Source organism: Hydra vulgaris, chromosome 01 (genome assembly GCF_038396675.1).
Source record: "Hydra vulgaris chromosome 01, alternate assembly HydraT2T_AEP".
Taxonomy (NCBI): Eukaryota; Metazoa; Cnidaria; class Hydrozoa; order Anthoathecata; family Hydridae; genus Hydra; species Hydra vulgaris.
The window spans coordinates 7,627,844-7,652,270 of NC_088920.1; the positions used below are offsets into that span (position 1 = coordinate 7,627,844).

At 27.0% G+C, this 24,427-nt stretch overlaps 2 protein-coding genes across 2 annotated transcripts; both read left to right on the plus strand.

Annotated features, from left to right (window-relative positions):
- Positions 1–15,789: 15,789 nt before the first annotated feature.
- Positions 15,790–17,124, plus strand: LOC100207997 (NACHT, LRR and PYD domains-containing protein 12). The gene has a single exon (XM_065786335.1). It carries the CDS (start codon positions 15,790–15,792, stop codon positions 17,122–17,124), a length of 1,335 nt encoding a protein of 444 aa, XP_065642407.1.
- A 2,143-nt stretch (positions 17,125–19,267) lies between these two features.
- On the plus strand, positions 19,268–19,828 carry LOC136074037 (uncharacterized). The gene has a single exon (XM_065786336.1). It carries the CDS (start codon positions 19,268–19,270, stop codon positions 19,826–19,828), a length of 561 nt encoding a protein of 186 aa, XP_065642408.1.
- The last annotated feature ends 4,599 nt before the right edge of the window (positions 19,829–24,427 follow it).

Genomic DNA, 24,427 nt, shown 5'->3' on the forward strand with positions numbered 1-24,427 from the left:
AATGTATTTATACGTTCAGTTTTTAAATTAAATGAATCAGTAGTTTTTAACTTGTTTAATTTCAATAAGTTCTACATTGTTCTACTTTTAATTCAATTTAAAAAGCTTTTATATTTGAAAATGCATTTTCAAATATAAAATGTAGAACTTATTGAAATTATACAAGTTATTTTGAGTTATAAGGCACTTAATGGATAAAATTAGTATATAAGGTCCAATCAATACAAGCAAAAAGTAAAAGCCTATGTACACAGAAAGTATAAGCCTATGTACATATAACATATATATGTTGAACATATTCACAATATAAACATACGCACAGTAAAATATATGGCTATTTTAAATCGACTTTAACTATTGAATGCAGTTAACAAATTTTGATAACTTTTTTTTTCTTTACATTACTTCTTCCACATCTCCCACAAAAAATTTAGTTTTATTATTATTTTATTTATTTAAACAACAAATTTTTAACTAAACAGAAATACAAATTTTTAATAGTTACTTTCAAATTCTTGATTTTGGATTTGAAACTCTTGCTAAGTTTTAGAAATGTTGAGTCAAAAGAACTTTTAAACTTAAAATAAAAGCAACTTTTTAATAATAATTTTTAATAATATTTTAATAATTTAAACTTTTTAATAATAAACTTTTTAGTTTCTCACCTATTGGTTGTTTATTGGCTTATTATTGATTATTAAAGAAAACTAAAGAATAATAAAATAAGAATTACTAAAATAATAAAACTAAAAATTATAAAATAAGTAAAGTAAACATTTCGGCCTGTCATAATATCATTCTTCAAAAGTTTAGGTGGCCAAATTCTGAAGTTTAATTGGTTTATATTATAAACATTATGGTTTGGTTTTTCTTTTTGAAACAATTTATGTTGGCTTAACAATATCTATAGACAAAAAACTGTTAAAAAACGGCCATTTATTTTCCTTTTTGAATATTTTAGAATCAGATTATTTTATTATTCTTGTTTGTCAAATATTGTCTGAGTGTGTTCTGTATTTTATCATTTTATTGCCAGGCAACTAAATTCTGAAGTTTAATTGGTTTATGTAATAAGAATTGTGGTTTGGTTTATGTAATAAAAATTGTTGGTTATGTCATAAAAAGTATTCTTTTTATTAAAATTCAATCACTTATTCTTTTGATGGCAGCTTATTCTCAGACAACCTCTTAATGGTTTTTTTTTAGTTTCGTTTCAGACATAATATTTTTTCAAAAGAACAAAATATATTAAAGTATAGTTTGTTCATAATAGTACAAATGTGGTATACAGAAAATTTTTTTTTTAATGTTTACAATGTTTCCAGAGATCTAAAACAAAATCCTGTATGAACAACGTTTGCATTATATATTTGATAAAAAATAAATATTGATTCTTTAGAATTTATTGTCATGATTCAGATCTAATATTGTGAAAATAAATTTATTGAAAATTTTTTCAGCAAGAATATCTTCCTCCAAAAATATATTTGATTAAGCTTTATTAAAATCTACAGTTGTTCCAGACACATCTGTGCATTTTTAATATAAAGACCATTTTTATTATCAACCTGGTTTATAATGATGCATCAGAAAATTTTAATTTTTTAACTTCTATAAATCTTACAATCTTTTATAAATATTATTTGTTTATATTTTATAAAACTTATAAATCACTATATAAGATGAGGTTAAATTCATTTTATTTTGTTGAGCTTAAGGCATTGTCATAATCTTGGTAAGAAATTTAAAATTGCAAAAGTTGTGAACATTATGCCAGCAGGCACTAGAGTCAAGATACTTGTGAGTCTGCATGTAGATTAAGGGAAAGGCTCAATTTGATTGATTGCCTAATTGAAATAAGTGCATTCTTGGAAGAAGGTAAACAACTAAAAATAAAAGAAAATTTGCGCAAGTAAAGTAGTGCTTAGCAAAAGCTCATCAAAGAATGGTCAAAAAATTGAAATTTGGCTTCAGAACAAGTAAATAAACTAATATATATATCCATGCCAACCTTGCAACTTCAGCATTATCTGCAAATCAAAGGGTAATAACTAACAATGCAGAGGTTTGAAGAAAAGAAGTTAAATAAGTGTTTTGTTACTCATTTATATATATATATATCTATATATATATATATATATATATATATATATATATATATATACACATTTTCTCTATTTTTCTTTGTACTTACACGTAGTTTTGATTGTTACCAGTTATTTTAAAAAAAAATGTTATTTAGAAATGAAGCAATGGATTTTGATTTGTCTAAAAAAGCAAGTAAAGAAATTGAAAACGGTGAGAATTTTGTTTTGTTATTCAATTTTAAGAAAAATATTCTATTATTTTCTCTCAATCTTCAATTAAATTAAGTTGAATGTTTAAAACATATTTTTATTGTAATTCATTATACTAAAGGATCGTTCTCAAGTTATACACTGCTATTTTTTACTAATAAACAAAACAAAAAATATCAGATGTTTTCCCTCGCAGAACTTTAAGGTTAATAAAAAATCAAAATAGCTCATTAGGTTAAATAAAAATTGCCACTTGAATGTGCCTAAGTTACTTACTTTTATAAAATAAGTTTAGCGTCACATGATTTATGGGCGATCCTTGAGACTTCATTTAAACGCAATACAATTACTAAATAGTAATTGTATTGCGTTTTAATTCATTTAAGAAAAATGTTTTGGTGTTAAATTTTAAATTAATTTTTATACAAATAAGTATCGAACTCATGTTTTGCATTTTTGTAGCGTTTGCATTTTTGTAGCATTAATACGCAATACAATTACTATATAGTAATTGTATTGCGTATTAATTCATTTAAAAAAATATTTAAGGGTTAAATTTTAAATTAAATTAATTTAAGTCCAACAATGATAATATGGGTCTGCGGACTTTTTTAAATTTATTTTGTCAACATTGCAATTGTTAAAAACCATTTATGGGTTCATAATTTTTCTTATGAAAAAAATATCATAATACATTTTCAGAGCAATATTATTATTATGCAAAATACTAATATAATTGCGCTCAAAGTTGAAGACTTAAAGTCTAGGGATTAATAAAATTTAATTTGTGCAAACATAAACATTGTAAATAATTGAGGAATTTCTTTAAAATGTAGAAAAAATTAAAACTTGCCAAAAGGCCCATAGTTAGATAAAAAGTGAAAAGCCCATGCGGGAATCCCGCATAACCTCTGGGGCCACCACGCCTCTGTGTATATATATATATATATATATATATATATATATATATACATATATATATATATATAATGTATACATATATATATATATATATATATATATATATATATATATATATATATATATATTTTTATTTTTATTTTTATAATATCTAATTCATGTTGAACTGGAAATTTGAGAATATGTGAGCCATGCAACTGTTTAAAAATTTATATATATATATATATGTATATATATATATATAAATATATGTATATATATATATGTATATATATATATATATATATATATATATATATATATATATATATATATATATATATATATATATAAGTATATATATATATATATATATATATATATATATATATATGTATATTTATATATATATATGTGTGTGTGTGTGTGTGTGTGTGTGTGTGTGTGTGTGTGTGTGTGTGTGTGTGTGTGTGTGTGTTTCCTTCAAGGCAGCATCTTCAGGATCAGAAAACTGATGTTGATAGTCACAGTTTCCAGACACATCAAGTTCAAATTTATCCTCAACATACAGAATGATGATTTCATGCTGAGATTTGACTGTATCTTTGATGATAATATTCATGTTTCAATTTTTAAAAATTATGGTAAAGCATAAATAGCGATGATATTTATCTGATTGGATAAACTTTTAACATAATGTTCTTAGGGAAAGAATGTCAACAGTATTTGCAATTACATCTGTCTTGCCTTCTCAAGTTTTTTTGTTTTATATGCCATTAAGCCTCAATGCAAGGTGACCCTTATGTAATTACAAATAGTTTCACATGTGCACACATTTGGTGCATGCTGGGGCTAATCACAGGCCATGGAAATGTCTGCATTTTCTTCAAACTTATCAGAGTCAATTTTTTTGGTTGCGTGGATATTCTCATTTAAAGCAAAGTTGTATTTTTTTGTTAATTGAAAAAGCCTTTTTAAATTGATTAAAAAATCAATTTTTAATTTTAATAACCAGTGATGTAGCAAATTTGATAATAGCCAAAGTAATAAAATACTTGACTAATTACAATAAAAGTTGAAAATACTACTACTTATATTTAAAAAGTCCTTTTTATGTTTTTTTCCTTTTTGTTTTCTTTGGTGCCCCAAAAGACTTTTTTTTTTAAGCCCAGGGTGATGCCCTCCTTAGTTACTGGTATTACCTGAATTTATATCATAATTTTACAATAAAACATTTAAAAATTAGTTTTCATTATTTGTTACATTAAGTTTGTGATATGTTATTAGTATTTACATAGCGACCGAACTTATGAGATGGTATTGAAATTTCGGTCAAAGTAGATGTTTTCATTTTAAATTAAATATTGAGTACTGGTTTTCATACTTCATTTTTTTATTTTTACGTTGTCAATCATCGATATAACTTTCGGTATGTTTCAGTAAAAAAAATTGATAAATGTTTAAAGTGACCAAACTTAGGCGAATTTACAGTATATAAGATTTTTTTATTAGTAAAATAAAAAAAGTAAAAATTTTATAAAAAACAATTATTTTATACAACTTTAAACAGCAATGTTCTCTTTAATAAACTTTATATAAGAATCATTAAAGTTAGTTCACTCAAAAGTAGAAAAATTTTGTTGAGAAAAATAGACAAACTTTTTTGAAAACTGTTTGAAATAAATAACTTTGACCTTTACTTATGTTTTTATATTATTGAAAAATTATTTGTTACTTTATTATAGTTTATTATTATAAATCACTGCTGATAATTTTTTATAAAAATATTAATTATTATTATTATTAGATATTTTCTGAACAAGTTATTTTACAAAAATAAAAAGACTAGTGAAGGAATGAAATTAGCATTCCTGTGCAGAACCCAAAATTGTTGCACTACCAAAGTTACACTAGCATCATAAATTGGGCTATAATGTTTCTTCTTACAACATAACTATCATAAAGCTCCATAAAATTTCTCAATCCTGGAGCGTCAATAATTTGCTCTGGCAAAGAGTTCCAGTGTTTCATTATACGATTTGTAAAAAAATATTGCCTCTGTTCACAATACTTCACCAGTTGACACTTTAATCGCATAGCATGACCACTAGTACCACCAACCGGTCCATTGCAAAGAAAGGAGGAAAGAGACATCTGTGGGTGATGCTAGTTAAAGACATCAATCTGAATTATTATTTTAAAATGCTGTATCATATCACTTCTGATCCTTCTCTCAGTCAGTTTTTCATTGTAAGGCAGTTTTGAAATCAAAAAAAATTACGTTTATAGTTTTTCCTTAAATGTTTTCTAAAATATTGATGTCTCTAACTTGATATGGTGACCATGATTGGACTGCAAATTCTAAATGTGGTCTAATATAGGTTATATAAAGCGATTTCCACAGATTTAAACCTCTGTGCTGAAATGCATTTTTAAAAATTCCAAGGATTTGATTGGCCTTCATAGCAGCAGAATCTACTTGCATCTTAACTTTAAGATTATCAGAGATGAGTACACCTAAATCTCTTTCAATATAGGTATCAGCTAATGTGACTTGTGTGCCGTTGTCATCATACATATAGTATTTTTGATTTGATTTAGTTGATCCTTGACAGATATGCATGACCTTACATTTTGTTATATTAAACTTCATCTGCTAAATTCTTGACCATTCAACTGGTTTATTGATATCAGCTTGTAAAAAATCTACATCTGATGGTGAGCTGATTACCCCAATAATTTTGCTATCATCAGCATATAATTTTATATTGTGTGTCAAATTATCATTAATATACAACACAAAAAGAAGGGGGCCAAGGACTGATCCCTGTGGGACTTCACTAACTATATCTTTCCATTCTGATGTATTTGGCCCTATTTTGACCTGTTGCAGTCTTTTATTTAGCCATGCCTTAATCCATGCAAGAATCTGACCACGAGTACCATATGAATAAAGTTTATGAAGTAGCTTTTGTGAGGCACTGTATTGAAGGCTCTTTCAAAGTCGGTAAAGATAACATCAACAGGGTATCCTTGATGTAAAGTCTCTGTGATGATGTCAAGAATTTCTATCAAGTTAGTCACGCATGATTTTTTAAATACAAATCCATTTTGTGTAGTCAAGATGACACATTAAGCTTCACAGTGGTGCATGATAACCTCTCAGATAATTGCTTATATTATTTTTCCAGGAATTGATGTTAAGGAAATTGGTCTGTAGTTTGAGGCCAAAAGTCTACAACCTTTTTTGAAAATTGGAGTAACATTTGCTTTTTTCCATCTATTAAGCACAACACCAGTACTAAATGAATGAATATAAGTTATACTTAAAGGTAAAGTCATACTTGAACAACAATTTAAGAAAACTCATGGGTGGATGCAATCGAATCCAGCAGACTTATTTGGATCAATTGCTATTAGTCTGAATAATGAATAATATATATATATATTTATTGATATTATATATATTGATATAATTAATGAATAATATATATACTGTTTTATATTTATATAAATATGTATTTTTTACAATAAATGTTTTTAAATAAAAAAAAAAAGCTATATCAATTTTTTAAATAAACAATTAAGTTATTTTTGCTTTTGTTTATGTTAATGCAAAGAATTGTTAAGAATCTTTTTATTTAACTTATAAATGTCTGGATTTATTAAACAATCATTAGATGTAAGTCTCTACCTGATTTAAAAAAGGTTTGGCATAATATTATATTATAAAAACATTAGTAATTATCAACGATTCAAAGTTATTTATTACGAATGTAATTTAGATAATCTTATGGTTATAGTTTATTATTTATATTTGTTAAGTTTTAGTTTTACAGGCTTGGTCGGGAAGCGGGAGCGATCGCTCTCGAATACTGACCACGGAAATAATATTTAATTGCAAAAAGCTGGCCAGGTTTTGTAGTTGTTTTGAGAACATTTAACTTTATATATGTCCGTAAAGCAAAAAATTTTTGTTTTACGGACATACATGGAAACATGAGTATTTTTAAAATATCTCGGTGCGGAAGAATAAAAAGCAAAACACTAAAAACCCACTAAATTTACAAACAAACTAATTCTATTGGTTTAAAAATACGCTGACTAAGCAAAAAAAAGTTCTAGAGCATTCTGTCGAAATATTTTTTAAATTGAATTGTTCAAGATTTGTTAAGTTTTGAGAATTCTAGCATAAATTGTTTTAAGAATATTTTATGAAACGAACTATTATTTTAATAATATGGCTCATTCTTGGAGCCACATCTGCAAAGCCGCATATCTTTTAAACTATTATTATTTGCGGTAGTGGTGTAGTGGTAGTGCGCTCGCTTCATAAGCGAGAGGTTCCGAGTTCGATCCCCTCCACGTCCCTGGTAGTACCGCGCTCAACTTGTTTCTCCGCGCAGCGGCCTTGTTCGTCAAGGTTCGTGTTTCAGAGTTATAGAGTTGAGAGAGGGTTATAACCACAATTAAGTAGCCTCCTCATCTGTAGTGGCCTTCTGGGCTTTGGGGAGGTGAAATAACAAGAAAAAAAAAAAAAAAAAAAAATTTGTTTACAAAAATAAATGTATTATAATATATATTTTTTAAATTATCAAAATTTTGAAAATTTATTATAAATTATAGACTTTATTAGTATATTCTTATTTTTTATTTAAAAATTATGTATTTTTTATGTAAATCTAATTTTGTGTATCTGTTTTTATTCTAATGTAATCTTTTAAAGCAGTTTTTACAATTTATTTTTTAAACAAAGACTTTCAATAATAATTGCGTTTTCAATAAAATTATTAATAATCATCAAAGTTAATAAAACTAATTATGAAATAAACATATAAAAAGTTTCTGGTTACTAAACACAAACATGCATACAAAGTGAATCGCGGATGAACAAGCTCCGCACCAGAGGTCACGACAGGAAACAAATATATATAAATGTACTCTCGAATACTTAATAGAAGTGGGTGGGGCGGATGTTTATAAATTAATTTTTAGAAAATCTTTCCTTTGCTCATAAAGCCCCCCCCCCCCCCCCCAACATGTTTAATAATCTTTATGTGAAAATTGGCCTTACAAGTTAAAAAACATTCTAGTAACTGATAAATATTGAGACTTTCAGACTAAAACTCCCACCCACCCTTTTATTCGCATCCCGGTTGTATAAGGACTCGAGAGTAACAAACAATGTTGTTTCATCCTCTAGGATTTTTCAGTAATGTAATGATTTTATGGGACTAAATCTAAGCAGTAAAACTAGAAAGCCGTTTTGTGCACAAACTACAGAGTAGTGGGAAAACAGCAATGGCGCATCCCATAAGGAGAGAGCTCAACAAAACTACAAGTTAAGGAACTATATCCAACATTAGACAATATTGTTTCACAACACAAACATAATTACATACATAAAGTGACTTATGAGTGGATCAGCACCGCACTAGAGGTCGAGGCAGACCACAAACATACATGAACGAAACAAAAGCATACGCAACAAAACACAAACATAATTACATACGTAAAGTTAATTACGAATAAAAAGTTTTAAAATAAAATGTTTATCCGTCCGATTCAGATGTAGAACTAAAATTGTTACTGCAGCAGCTTTCTTTGCTACTATAAATATCTTCTCGTTCTTGGTAAGTAAAATTCTGGTCATTTCCTGCTTTGATTATAGAGTCTTCCATTGTTTAGTGGTTAATCTTTAAACGTCGATCAGTCAGTATTACAGTCAAAATATTGAAAATGCGTTCGACAGGGAATTAGAGCCAGAAATACACATCATAAGTTCAACTAGAAGACAAAAGTTTGGAAACTTGATTCTATGATAAAGAAAAAATTGCACTCACACCACATTTCTAGTGGTGTGAGTGCAATGGTGTACTGAGTATTTATTGCTAGTTTTGCAGCTTTCCATTACGGAAGAACCATTTTAAAATCTATTCCTGCAGCCTCTAGAGGGTAAAAGAGTTCCTTTAGTAATAAAGAGATGCTGGCATCACCATACATGCTGTCTGCTGTCCATAATTTTGGATCTAACCAATCCATTGATTCGAATATGCGATTTAACAGCGAACTAAATCTATCGTTTATCAATGGCAGAATGATGTCGATTGCTGATTTTCTTAATTTAATGGCAGAACTAAGAAATTCCAAGTTAAGATTAGCCATGTTGCCGAGCTCAATGAACTCTCGTTTCGATTTTTATTTCTATTTTTAGTTTATCTCGCAATTCTGGCAGTTTTGAATTTGCCAGAATTGCGAGATAAACTAAAAATAGAAATATAAAAGCGTTCACACTCTTTACACTGCAATATATCTTTTACAGCACCTTTTATAGCTAATTCTAAGCGATGGTTTACGCAGTGAATTTTAATCAGCCACATTCTATCATTTTTTAATTGTCTTAACACTACATTATTAATTCCAAAATTGATGCTTGCTCCGTCAGCCGTCGCGCTGACAAGTTTGGATTTGTAAGCTGCCGCAGTTAAAGGAATATTACCTGATTCATTAAAAATGCTGTCAATAGCAGTTTTAATGGCATTAGCACTCATACCACCCAAATTGTTGACATCAAGTAAAGATACTACAAAGTAAGCAGGGGTCCCTTCGCGTTCAACGCGTACAAGAATCAACTCTTTTTCATCCTTCGATTTTCTAGCCTGTGAGCCATCGTAGAGAATAGAGAAAAAACTTTAATCATTGATGATTTTAGCAACTTTTTCTTTTACAGCACTGGCAATGCAAGAGATATATTCATGTGCTAAAAAAAGAAATTTGAATAAAAAATATATTAAAAAGAAATTTTTAAAATCAACGTTTTGAAAATGGACTAAAAAGTAAAAAATAAACAATTTTACCGGACCCAAGGACTCTGTGTACGTACTCAACTTGAAATACCCAGTAAAGTCAATGACTGAAAATATAGGGCGCCAATAGGAACGAGTCATACTTAGCTCCCCAACATTTTCAGTCATTGAGTTTAATGGATATTTCAGGTTGTATATGATTTAGTTACTTTTTTAAACAATTACTTATATTATTATGCTGACCTTGTGTTTGTTTTGCACTGACACCAAAAAAATAAAAAATAAACAAACCAACAAAAAAGTTAAATAAAATGTTGTATCAAAATTTAAAATTATTTAGAAAAAAAATGATTCTAAAGTTTATAAAAAAATCAGTACCCTGCTTTATTATTGCATTTGCCTTCTAAAAGAAGTACACCATTAATTCTTTGACATTTTATCAGCGTCTCAAAATGGCTATGTGGCATGCTTGGTTTTAGAGCCATTTCATAGGCAGTTCTTAACATCTTTGATAACGCATCGCGGCTGTTGTGTGATACGAGTTTTCTATATCAAGATTGGTGACTCGACTACTTTTAGGATCTTCAGGGTACCCATTTTCAATTTGTACCGCCAACCTATGACATTACCCTTTAAGATGGCGATCAACGATTTTTATTATCAAAAAAATTCACGATTAAAATTTAATAAAAAGTTGGTTCTCATTGCAATGTAATAACTTATCAGATAAATTCACGGCACATTATATAATACTTTATACAAAATACTTTTAATAAAACATAGTAAAATAACTATATATAAGTAAAAATTATGCTAAAATTATTTCCTGGACTAACAAATTAAAAAGTAAATCATTTAAATTTTACCTAATGTTTTGTCACCAAACAAGCTCCCTCAATAAACGAATAATTCAACGCTCCTTTAACTAAAGTATCTTTTAATATAGCTGTTTTGTGCCTAGCACAAATCTTACACCATATTTTAATAACTAATCCATTCACTTCCGTGTACCCGATAACTGATTCTTTCCCCCAAGAAAGAAGAGTTTTTAAGTTCTTTGATATTGGTTTACTTACTCTAACTAATTTTGCTTCAGTTGCCATTCTTACAAACTCGTTATAATTAAACTTAAAGTTACTTTTTTCTGTTTTAAATACTAATTAAAATTAAAAAGCCCACTCACTAAACATCAGCGGTATTGTGAAGCAGTTCCGCTTCCTCTTTATAAAATACTTTTAACCTTTTTAGTTAATTTTTATCTACTTAATTTAATTTCTATAGTAACTCAATGATTTATTTATTTCATTTGTTTATTATACTAAGAAGAATTGTTTCAAATATGTAAACTTTTCAAACTACGCGAACCATAAAATAGTTATTAAAAAAACTAAAAATCTTATTTATAAAATATTTTAGCTTGAATAAAACCAAAACTAGCATTAGTTTTATTAAAATGTTGTCAGACATTTTGGGGCCCTAGGCTATTTTTATTTTTGAGGTCTTTTTTATGTGCCACAGCATAAAAATGACTAATAAAAAAGGTCTTCTTGACTATTTTGGGGCCCCTAACATTGCGGGTAATGGGGTTTTAACACCCTCTAACCCTAACTTTTTGTCATCCAGGATTGGAAACAAGACATAAGTATATAAATAAAAATTAAATTATACTCTTTGATAAATAAAAGAAAATTTGTTTCCTTATTAAGGAATCATAAGATGTTACTTTATATAAAAAATGTTGCTTAATTTTATAAATAAAATTATAAAAGAGCGATGTTTCGAAAATATTTGTTCTAAATGTAAGTTATTTTGCTTTAAGTTTTTTCGCGCTAAAAGTTATTTTCTTTTTTTAGTTTTTTTTTGTAATTGTTTCTCATCAATCCAATAATCTTTAGCGCTTTTTTTTTTTTTTTTTTTAAATGTTTTCAAAAACGACTAAATAATCTGGCCAGTTTTTTGCAACTAAATATTATTTCCGTGGTCAGTATTCGAGAGCGATCGCTCTCGCTTTCTGACCAAGCCTGGTTTTAGTTTTTTTATTTTAGTTTTAGTTAAGTTTTTATTTTATTTGTCAATATTTTTTTTACAAAGAATTACTTGCTTCTTCTTTTACAATAAGTTATAATTTTAAGTTTTTATTTTTATTATTTTTTAATTAACAATAATTTAAAAAGTTAATAGTTTAATATACGTGATTGTTTATAACATGACTGCATGTTTAATAGTTCACTTTATGTTTTTCAATTTATCTTGTATTTCTTCCATTTCTACTTTTTCAAACATTTTGTTTTTACTAGAACTAAAGCAAGCTCTAGAAAATATAGTTTTTTTAATATGTCAAAAATAAAACATTTGTCTTTTATTTGAGGCCAGCTAATATATGTTAATGGAACTTCTGGGATAGTTAAAATATGTCGATGGAAACTTTTGGAGAAGCTTAACTTCAAAATCAACATTTTCTAGATTGATTTCAGTTATGATGTTGATCCACCACTTATCATCATAGACTCAACCCTCGGAATTAGAGTCGGTATTCGGCAATGCCGACCAATCTGCTAACCTAGTAGTGTTTAAGTCAGCAAAAAATGGCCGACCTTGTTTCTATGATTTATGGTCAAACCTATGTTTTACATTTTTTCTGCCAACTTGATGCCGACCTCACACAGATTAAGGACAGCAAATTATTGCCAACCTTATTTTTTGTAATTCTGAGGGAATTTATACTACTGCTACTACACTTCCTAAACTGAAAGCATCATTTTGAAATATATTTTGTTTCTAATTTGTTGAGTGTTTTTCACTATGTATTTTACCTCGGACTGCATAAGCATAATTTTCTGCAAAGTCTCCAATAATTATTATGAATTATATAGAGTGATCTTTCGAAAATATTGGTTCTAAACGTAATTTTTTTTGCTTTAAGTTTTTTCACGTTAAAAATTATTTTCTTTTCCAAGTTTTATTTTTATTTTTTTTGTAACTGTCTCTCATCGGTCCAATTAATCTTTTTTGCGGTATTTTTGTTTGTTTTTGTTTTTTAAATATTCTCAAAACGTCAAAAAAATCTGGCCAGTTTTTCGCAACTAATTTTGTATAATTCATAGAAACTATATGTAACTATATGAGGAGCTTATCTGCAAAACGTGCTAAGTCACAAAAATAAAAATTTTGTGTTAATTCTATTTCCACGTTTTATATACTTAAATTTATCATCTATTTAAATATGGGATCAATTAAAAATTTTTGGTCTTAAAAATGGACAAAGAAAAATCAATTTCTGTTGATTTGCAACTAAAAGTAGCTTATTTTTTTGTTGTTTTCTCCAAATCAATTTACTCGGACTTAGCGCGTTTTGCAATTCCGAGTAAACTAATTTTGAGAAAATGGGCTCCTCATATATAGTTTCTATATATTACATTAAAAAAGTGTTGTTTATTTGTTTGTTTATTAATCTTCTTTACAATGCTTACAAAATCTTTTTTTCATGCATAGTTCGACATCACTTGATTCATACAACTTTTTAAGAGAATTTTTGTATTTTATAAAAATTCATACAATGGCGAAATAGCTTATAATCCTTTTTCATTAAAAATCTTAGCGTAGTAATCTCTAAGTTGAGAAATTGTACAATAGGCCTATAGTTGAACAGAGAAGTTGCTCTTTTATCAAGTTTATAATTTCATCGAAGTTTTCAGCCTTCTTTTTATTTTTATTTTTTTCATTTTTTTTTTTATCTTTTTTTCAATTTCTTTCTCAACACATTTTTGAGAAAATATTGAGGCCTTTGATTGTGTTTTGATGTTTTTGATGTCAGGTTAATCTTATGATACCTTTGATACCTTATTATAACCTCCTAAGAACCTTATAATAACCTCCTAAGAACCTTATGATAACCTCCTTATTAACTTTATGATAACCTCCTTATGAACCTTAATAAAGTTTTTAAAGTTGTTATTTATCTTTTTTTTTTTTTGTTTTACTAAAAATTAGCTATGAACCTTATGATAACCTCCTTTAGACATTATGATGACCTCCTAGAATCTTATTATAACCTCCTATAAACCTTATGGTAACCTCCTATTAATCTTATGATAAACCTTATGATAACCTCCTATGAATCTTATGATAACCTCCTATGAATCTTATGATAACCTCCTATGAACCTTATAGTAACCTATTAATCTTATGATAACCTTCTATGAACCTTTTGATAAACTCCTATTAACATTATGATAACCTCCTATTAATTTTATGATTACCTTCTATGAACCTTATGATTTTCTCCTATGAATCTTATGATAGATTTTGATAGTTTCATGTTAAAATTTTTAAAGTTGTTTTATCTTTTTTTTTTAATTTTGCTAACAATTAGCTTAAGTTATTAAATTTTTTTGAGAAATTTCCAAGAAATTTTAATTTCAGTAAAAAAAGTGTTTTTTTAACTAATAATCACTTATATTTAAAAAATTTTTGAACTAACGACTTTATGCTTAAGTAAGAAATGATAACAAATAAAAATGTTTGTCAAATATTAACTCGAAATATAATTTTGGTATAAAGTATCTTCAATTCTCATAACTACCAACAAAAATCAATTTCATAAAAATTAATTAAATTCATATTAATTACAAGAACTTTTTTGGTAAGAAATTTTAGAACTTTATTTGCATTGAAATTACTAATACTAATAATACACCTTTTCAAATAATTTAAAATTTAATAATACACCTTTTCAAATAATTTAAAAATACTAATAATACACCTTTTCAAGATGTATTTTTTTCAAGGTGTAGTACTTTAATTATGATAAGTACTTTAATGTTAAAAAAAATGAAAAGATAATTTATAATAAGTAAAGTATTTTATTTATTTTTCTAAATTTTTAAATTATTGTTCTAAATTACATCTCACATTTCTCAATTTCAACTTTAATCTTCTAAATTACATCTTATGTTTCTTAATTACATCTTCCATGTTCTTTTATTTTAATAACATCTTGAAAAGTATTAAAGTACTTTAAGTAATTACTTTTTATTTCTTTAAGGAAATAAAAATAATCATTGTAAATAAAACGTTAGATTTGTTTAACTTAAGCCTTTTTTATTTGTTTATATGTTTTTTACATATTTTTTTAATGTTGTTATGTCTATCAAATTATTATGTCACCTCTCCAAGGACTAGGAGACCATTACAATTTAGGAGAAAATTTTTTATTTATTTACTTTTTTTTATTTCGGGTTATGTACCTCTCACATTACCTTAACTTTAAAATATGAAACTTACAATCACTTACAGACTGTGCAAAGAAAAAGTTGTGTAAGAGCCATTGTTAAGAAGTTTTTTAAAAGTGATACTTTAAATAGATTTCATATTTAAAGTTTTTCAGAAGTCATAACTTCAATAAATTTTAGTAAAAAAAAGTTAGAAGTAAAAATTTGAAGCCTAAGCAAAAATTTTGTCAGATAAAATAATAAATAATAACATAACAACAAATAAAAAAGTTTAAACATAGACATTATAAGAAATAAAAAGGTTTTTCAAATATATTATATGTTTTTTAAATTTATATTAACATTAACTCTTAAAAAAGTTTGTTAAAAATAGTTTTATCAATTAAAGTCATTTCACAAGTAACTATTTAGATTTATTATATTTATCAAAAAAATATTTTTCGTTTATATAAAATTATGGTAATAATGATCATCATTGTCATGATCATGAACATTAGCAAAATCATGATGATGACATAACTTGAAATTGTTTTGTTTTATTTAGATTTGTTGAGGATGTCGGCTGAACTAAAAAAATATTATCTTAAATATTATGGGAAAATTGGTGAACTTCAACCATTATTAAAAGCATCTGCAAATGTTGATCTGATACAAAAATTTGTTGATCTATGTATTGTTGATGCAGCGATTGCTCAAGTGGATGCTGTGTTTAGTGTTGAACGAAAAGATTTTCTTGAAAAGCAAATGCATTACACACCAATTCCATACAGTGAAATATTTACCAATGAAAAATCAGAAATATTAATATCTGGAATAGCTGGTATTGGGAAAACATGGTTGCTTAGAAAATGTTTGCTTGATTGGTCAAATGGTTTAATTTGGAAAAATGTTGAACTTGTGTTTTATTTGGAATGTAGGAGGCTTAATCAACATCAAAATGTTTCTAATATTAATGAATTGCTAAATGTTTTCTACAAAGATATTGTTAATGACATTAACATTAGTAATCATACTGCATTGTTTATAATTGATGGATTAGATGAATTTAAATATATGAATGAGTTATTAAATTCAAGTTTAACTTGTAACTATCCTATTGTTAATGCTTTAAAAGAAGTTCAAAAATACAAACATGTAATTTCTGGTAGAGTTTATGCAATAGATCAGTACCAAAGTCTACCTACAAAACATAGTGATAATTTAACCATTCAAATAATGGGGTTTAATAAAAGTGGAATAAATAATTATTTAGAAAATCATGTTATAGAAGAAAAAAAAGAAGTTGTAAAAACAACTATAAATGAGTCTCCAATTGCAAAAGCCATGGCATCTGTTCCATTTTATTTGTCTTCGATGTGTAAAATTATAAGTGATTCAAAAAAAATAGATTCAAATTCGTTCTTAACAATGACAGATTTGTATGCAAATATTTTTTTATATTTTTTACGAGAACACATTATTAAAAACAATAAATTGGTTTATGAGATAATGGAAGATAGTTCCAATAAAAAATATATTTTGAATATTTGCAAAATTGCATATAATCTGTTAGTTAAAAACAAAATAATTTTTTCCAAACAAGAAATTCAAGCTTTTCATAGTGTCTTTGATAAAAATAAAGGTAATTTTTTTGGATTTATAGAAAAGATTGAAACAGATCTAGGTTGTTATTATCAATTTGCACATTTGACATTAATGGAGTTTTGTGCATCTGTGTATGCATACAATTGTTTAAGTAGTAAAGAGATTATGGCCAATGAGAGGCTGAAGAGTTGCTTATCAATGATTTGTGGATTAGCTAATAAAAGCCCAAACAGTTTAATAAAGTTTCTTGTTAATCTGAATCCTTTGAATGAATCTTGGTTTTCTAGTTTTAGTAAGTCATTTTAGATAAATACACTAGTGTTCAATAAGTTATAAATAATATAGACATTTTTAACTTATTTTTAACAAATTATTTTGTTAGTGCAATATATTTATTTATATATGTGTGTTTGTCTTTGTGTGTATTTGTATTAGATAAGGTTTTAATGTTGTTTATGATAATTCAATTCATTCTTTATTAAAAAAGTTAAGAAACAGCTAAATTTTTTGAATAATTGACTTTTGATTTCATAAACTTATATGCAAAAGTTAAGAAACAATTGATTTAGTTCTTGCATTAACTTTCATGCTAGAATTGAGAAACAACTTAATTTTAATAAAACTTTTTTCACAAATGATTAAGATATTAACTTTTCAATAAGATACTTTCATTAACACAGGACTTGGTAGCATATTTGTTATTGTAAAAAGGATTGCAGAATCTTTTTTAAGAGTTTTTGTTAATAAAATATAAACATATAACTTTTTATCAAATTTGTTTACAATATAAATTTATCACATGAGAAGCGCTTTTAAAATCCCTTCAACAAGAAAGTTAATTTTTTTTTCTAGACTTTAAAATTTTGTGATCCACAAAACATTTTACTTTGAAAAACTTTTATATTTACATTTAAATTTGCTTTAATTTTTATGAGGGATTTTAATAAACAAATCACTTTTTGATAGAGTAACTTATATTTGTTTATAAAACATGCATTTTTTTCAAATTGTTGAAGAGTATATAATTTTTTATATTTAATTAAGATAAGCTTGAATTTAAACAGATGTTATTTACTTAAGTGTGTTTTTTTAATGATAAGTTAAGGACCTGAAAAAACCAGCTAATAAACTTGATTTTAGCCTTATGACTAAAATTAATTGCAGTATTTGTTTTTGTTGGGCTTGGAACTGTGTTTTGTTTATTAATTACTTACGTTTTGTATAACATAGGTTCTGTTCTGCTAAAGCTAAAAGCTTTAGCAGAAAGCCAAAAGCTAAAAGCTATGTTAATAGAGACCTAGAGGCTTTTTTGTTGTCTTCCATGACACTAAAATGACATAAAATTTGCTAAAGTCTTTTGATGAAGATAAATAGGATGATTAATTATTTATGAATCTAATATTTAATAATTGTTTAGAATTGATATTTGTGAACTTAAAAATTTTTAGAAATTATTGGGTTCTTTAGCATTTGGGGTGAAATCCCTAATATGGTAAAAAAAAGCATTTAAAAGTATGTCAACCTGGATCTCAAAAGAAGCATACTTTCACAGAAGTTTTAAAAACAATACTTGTTTGTAATAAAAAAACTAATTTTCATATGATTGCTGAGAAATATTTTATATTTTTTAGAGTTATAAAAATTGTTTTTAGAGTATTTAGCATTTTTTCCACATTATTTTTTTAAATTAAAAATTTTATTGTTTTCTAAAATATTTAAAAGCATACCCTTCTCTTGAAACTCTGGTTGAAATACTTTTGAATATTTTTTTTTTGTGGACAATATTAGGAATTTTACCCCAAAATCTAAAGATTTGAACCTAAATATCTTTATAACAGGTGATGCAGAAGTTATCGGACAAATCCTAATTTCATTATTTGAGCATAATAATTAGTTTTTGTGGTTTATCTTTAATTTTATCACAAAAACTGATTATTATTTGAGCATAATAATCAGTTTTTGTGGTAAAATGAGGTTAAATGCAGCTGAACGAGAATCTTTTCGAAAGCGACTAAAAATGTTTTTTGTAAATAAACCTAATATTTAAAAAAAAAGTCGTAAATCATTTTGAAAAGTAAGGATTTGCTCGAAGTACAATATATGATAACCTAAAAAGACTTGAAACTGTTCAATCGTTTTCTGATAGAAAGCACCCTGGTCATCCCGGACTAGAGAAAAGAAAGCCGAATTAACGAAACTTGTCAACAATCGAAAAAGGGTCAGTCAGAGAAAAATACTTATTAAATTCGGTGTAAATCAATCGACAATTGGTCATCAGTTAAAATAAATAAATATTAAATATAGAACACGTGAAAAGACTCCAAAATACATTAAAGAACAACAAATAAAGGCAAAGAAAAGAAGCAGGAAACTAGTTAACCAACTTTATAACACAAAATTGCTTCTAGTCATCGATGACGAAAAATACTTTTGTTTTGCAGGGGACAACATGCCTGGAAATTCTGGATACTACACAAACAACAAAAAGACATGCCCAGAAAGTGTTCGTTTTATAGGAAAAGAGAAATATCCGAAAATATTAATGTGGATAGCCATATCTGACCGTGGTATGTCCGAGCCATTGTTTCGCACTTCCAAGGCTGTAGCAATCAATTCATCAATCTATATTAATGAATGTTTAGAAAAACGACTTCTTCCATTTATTCACAAGTATTATGGAGACTTTAACTATTTATTTTGGCCAGATTTAGCAAGTTCTCATTATTCTAAAGATTCTCTAAATTGGATGGACCAATATGTCTATTACGTTGATAAAGAATCCAATCCCCCAAATGTGCCTCATGCACAACCAATTGAAAATTTTTGGGGACATTTGGCACAGAAGGTTTACGAGGGAGATTGGCAAGCTTCAACAGTGCAAGTTTTGATTGATCGCATTAAACTAAAACTACAAGAAACTGATTTAAACTTTTTACAGTCGCATATGAAAGGCGTCAGAGCAAAATTGAGATCAATTGCAGATCGTCGTGTTTTTTCATATAAAAAATAATATACTTTTATTAAAAGATAAATGCTTTATTTAAAAAAAATATTATAGTAGCTTGTTTTTTTATTTATAAATAAGTTATTGACGTTTTTATTTTGTCCGATAACCGATAACCGCATCACCTGTTAACTTGATGTGATGGTGAAAAATGAGAAATGCTATAGGAAAAACCTATTGTGTACCCTCCACCCGAAACCTGTGAAAATAACCAATTTAAATATCAACTATGTACACAAACTGCAAGTTTTATATATTAATATGACTGTCTTCATAATTTATTTTATGGATATAATTATTATATATATATATATATATATATATATATATATATATATATATATATATATATATATATATATATATATATATATATATATATATATATACATATATATATATATATATATATATATATATATATATATATATATATATTTATACATATATATATATATATATATATATATATATATATATATATATATATATATATATATATATATATATATATATATATATATATATATATATACATAGTATATATATATATATATGATAAAACTTCAGTTTAAATCAAAAATTAAATTACAGGAAGTCTCAAATTTCTTAACTACTGTAAATTTTTATACATTTATGGAATTTGCTGACAAAATAAAAAAACAATTCTTTTTGTTTTTAAAAGATTGCTCATGGTCAGCAAAACGTTTTTTCCATTCACCCTCTGTTATGCCAATATATTGTTTATCAGGTACATTCCTAGAGGAAACAACACATTTATATACCATATTTTTTTTATAAACTACTTCCACTCATTGGACAATTGTTTTTTTACAATGAAAAATTTCTGTAGTTTTTTTCATTTAGGATTTCTTTTTTGTTTAACAAAGCATTATTGTGACCTTTTATAATTCTTTCCATATTTTTTGTGCAACTGTAGCTAACTTTAATTGTATTTCGAATAAAAATTTTATGTAATTTATTAGAGGGCGGGAAATGCTTATCAACTAATTTTAAAAACACTTTTCCTATGTTAGTTGAAACATTTTTGATGGGGAGGGGGGGGGTTTACACCAAATTATATTTCTGGTTTGCTTTTTTGTATTCTTTTTGGGTCAAATTTTAGTTCAAAGTTTTTAAAACCACTTTTTTTAAGGGCATCTTCAAATATTTGTTTAAAGGAATTGGGATTTTCATTAGAGGAATTTTGGTTTAGCCTGTTATTAAATAAAATCGGGATTTATTTTAGAATTTGGGGTTGATGATTTGAGTTAATGTTAATATATAATAATTCAACGTTTGGTTTTTTGAAATATAAGCTTATATAAGTTTTCGGAGAGCTTAAATGTGACGTCAAGAAAGTTCACCATTTTTAAATTTATGTTTATTTCTATTTGAAAGCCAATTTTTTTAAAAATATTATAATAACTTTTCTAATTTTATCAAGCTGTGGACCAGATTTTGTAAGCATTACTATTAAACCATAGTCGCAATAAAGGCCTAAATTATTTATATTGATAATTTTACTTAATAAATCTAAAATATATAGTCTAACAAATTCACAAATTTCTGCTCCATCATAACTGCCCATTGTTTCATCAAAGCAGTCATGTATGTTTTTCTAATTCCAAGTTTCCTTATTAAAATAAAGTAAGGCTTTTCTACATTGTTTTATTATACGGATTGTTTTTTCAGAAATAACTGTGTGGCTTTTTGCAAATTCAATTGTATTATCTAAAATATCTGCAGTTATTGAGGGGTAAAACATAATAATGTCAAATTGAATAAATATACAGTCATTTTTATTTTCAATTATGGAGAACCAATTTATAACATCAGTGGTATTTTTCCACTGTTGCAAATTTGATCTATTTTTAAGTTATTTCTTATTTCTTAATTATTCTCTATTATTAATTTTTTCCAATTAAATTTTGCTTACATGTCCAATATTTTGCTTACTTGTCCAAACTTTTTGAGGGAACCAATACTACAGGGAAGTTTAAAAAATTTGGTTTATTTTAGTGTTATGAAGGCTTGGGCAGGTGCAGTTGATATATATATATATATATATATATATATATATATATATATATATATATATATATATATATATATATATATATATATATATATATATATTTATATAAACATTTGCACTTTAAACAAGGCTGGAAGCAACCACTACTAAAATTGGAGGTTACTGAAACAGAAAAGATGAATTCTTTAGAGCAATATAATGATTGACAAACGCCTTAAGAGATTGCAAATTATATAAATCAGGAAAACAAGATAAAGGAACCAAATTCCAAAGAACTAATGTGCGAGGAAAAAAACTATAAAATTTGATTTTTTGAACACTTTGGAACGGTAAATGGATGAGACATAATTGAATGACTAGTAATATGAGAATGTATTTTAGAAGATGGCACAAGAGACATTAGCTCTTTAGAGCAATATCCATTATAGTATTTATAGAAAAGAGAAAGAAAGGCAACATTATAATTATGTGATAAAGGTTGTAGGTTGGCTGCAAAAGAAGGTCCAACTATGTTTACTACGCGTTTTTGCACCTAGTTTAAAAAAGATAGGGCATCTTTGCAAGATAGATATGCCGAATATGGCAACAGTATTCCATACAAAGACAGATTTAAGATTTTTAGAGATATAGAATAGAATCCTGAGTAAGAAAGTGTCAAGCATAATGAAGTGATGCAACCTTAGCAGATGCTTGTTTTGCAATCGATTTGATATATGGTTTCTAAGAAAGATCGAAAGTAAGAGTTAATCCTAGAAGATGAAGGGTAGCTGACTCATCAAGTATATTACTGTTATTAACATAGGAAGATCTAGGTTATTGCGATGATGATTAGCTGAAAAATATTGAATTTTATTTGAAGTAAATTTCACCAGCCATTGTGTTTGGTTGGTGAACTTTTACTTTTCTGCTGTTGCAGAGGTGAGATCCTTTTCAAGCTCAAATGCCCCCTCCAAGCAATCAGATAGTGCTGGCTTCTTATCAAGACAACAATAAATGGTACTATCATCAGCAAACAATGTCACCTTAGCTGTGAGAATTTTTAGGAGATTGGTAATGTAAATTAAAAGGAGTATAGGGCCAAGGATAACACCTTGAGGTACCTCTGAAGTTACAGGATATGAAGATGAGTACTGTACATTGAGGTTAACTTTTATACTACAATTAGTAAGGAAGGATTCAGTAACCTTAAAGATGTTACCAGATACATCGTAAGAAGAAAGCTTATGGAGAAGACCAGCATGCTAAACCTTATCAAAGACTAAGTGTTAAGAGCGATAACCTTAACCTCTCCACATCTATCAAATGCACAATAAAACCTATCGGTTATTACCGTTAACAAATTAGCAGTAGAACGAGAAGATCAAAGTCCATAATGATGGTCAGAAAGTAAGTTATTAGATTCAAGATAAGAGATTAAGTATTTGTTAATTAAAGACATTAATCAAAAACATTGCTTATTATAGTAAGAAGACTAATGAGATGGTAGTAAGTTGAGTCAGATCGCTTTCCAGAATTTTTAAAAAATCGGTACTGCTAAAAGATGCTGCTTTCCAGCAGGCTAGAAAACTGCGGTAGTGGTGTAGTGGTAAAGTGCTCGCTTCATAAGCGAGAGGTTCCGAGTTCGATCCCCACCACGTCCCTGGTAGTACCGCGTTCAACTTGTTTCTCGGCGCAGCGGCCTTGTTCCTCAAGCTTCATGTTTCGGAGTTATAGAGTTGAGAGAGGGTTATAACCACTATTAAGTAGCCTCCTCATCTGTAGTGGCCTTCTCGGCCTTGAGGAGGTGAATAACAAAAAAAAAAAAGAAAAAAAAATAAGACTCTTAAAAGCACCTTTTAAATAGTTTTAAAAGTATAGACAACAGCTCTGAAAAACACTTCTCCAAGACTATAACAGGTATTTTTTCCGGACCTCAAGCTGTATAAGAATCTACACAGGAAATTACTTTAGATTTACTTTAGACAGAAGCTGGAGTGATATGAATGTCAAGCAATGAATCAACTTGTTTATTGGCTTTATCAGGTAGAATGCGACTAGTGGAATTAAGAGATAATAATAATGAAAAGTTCTTATCTTTTGAATGTAAAACATGCGCGTAGTGTTGCTACATTTATTATCTTATAGCCTGCTGCAACAAGGGAGTGTTGCTGCATTGACTATTTTATAGACTGCTACTACAAGGGAGTGGTTCTACATCAATTATCTTATAGGCTGCTGCAGCAAGAAAGTATTGCTACATTGCCTGAGAGTTTGGTTGAGGCAGACAGTCGATCAAATATTAGAAAAAACTTTTATTTAAAAAAAATTGTTTTCAAACTTTTGTAAAATGAAACAAGCGTTTTGTTGCATTAAAAATATATTATATTATTCATTAAAATATATATTCATTAAAATTTATCTTAGGATACTGGTTCACTGGGAAAAGAAATATTAGTCATACTGGAATAATATGTATTTTAGGTAAGAAAGTTTATATTTAGTAAATTGTTATTGATATTCTTTACAAATTTTTCTTTTTTTTTTTTTTTTTTTTTCAGTTGAATGATTTTGTTTTGTCATTACAAAAA

Excerpts from the sequence above, each read along its gene's own strand:
- LOC100207997 (XM_065786335.1), top strand. The coding sequence starts at position 15,790 with ATGTCGGCTGAACTAAAAAAATATTATCTTAAATATTATGGGAAAATT.
- LOC136074037 (XM_065786336.1), top strand. The coding sequence starts at position 19,268 with ATGCCTGGAAATTCTGGATACTACACAAACAACAAAAAGACATGCCCA.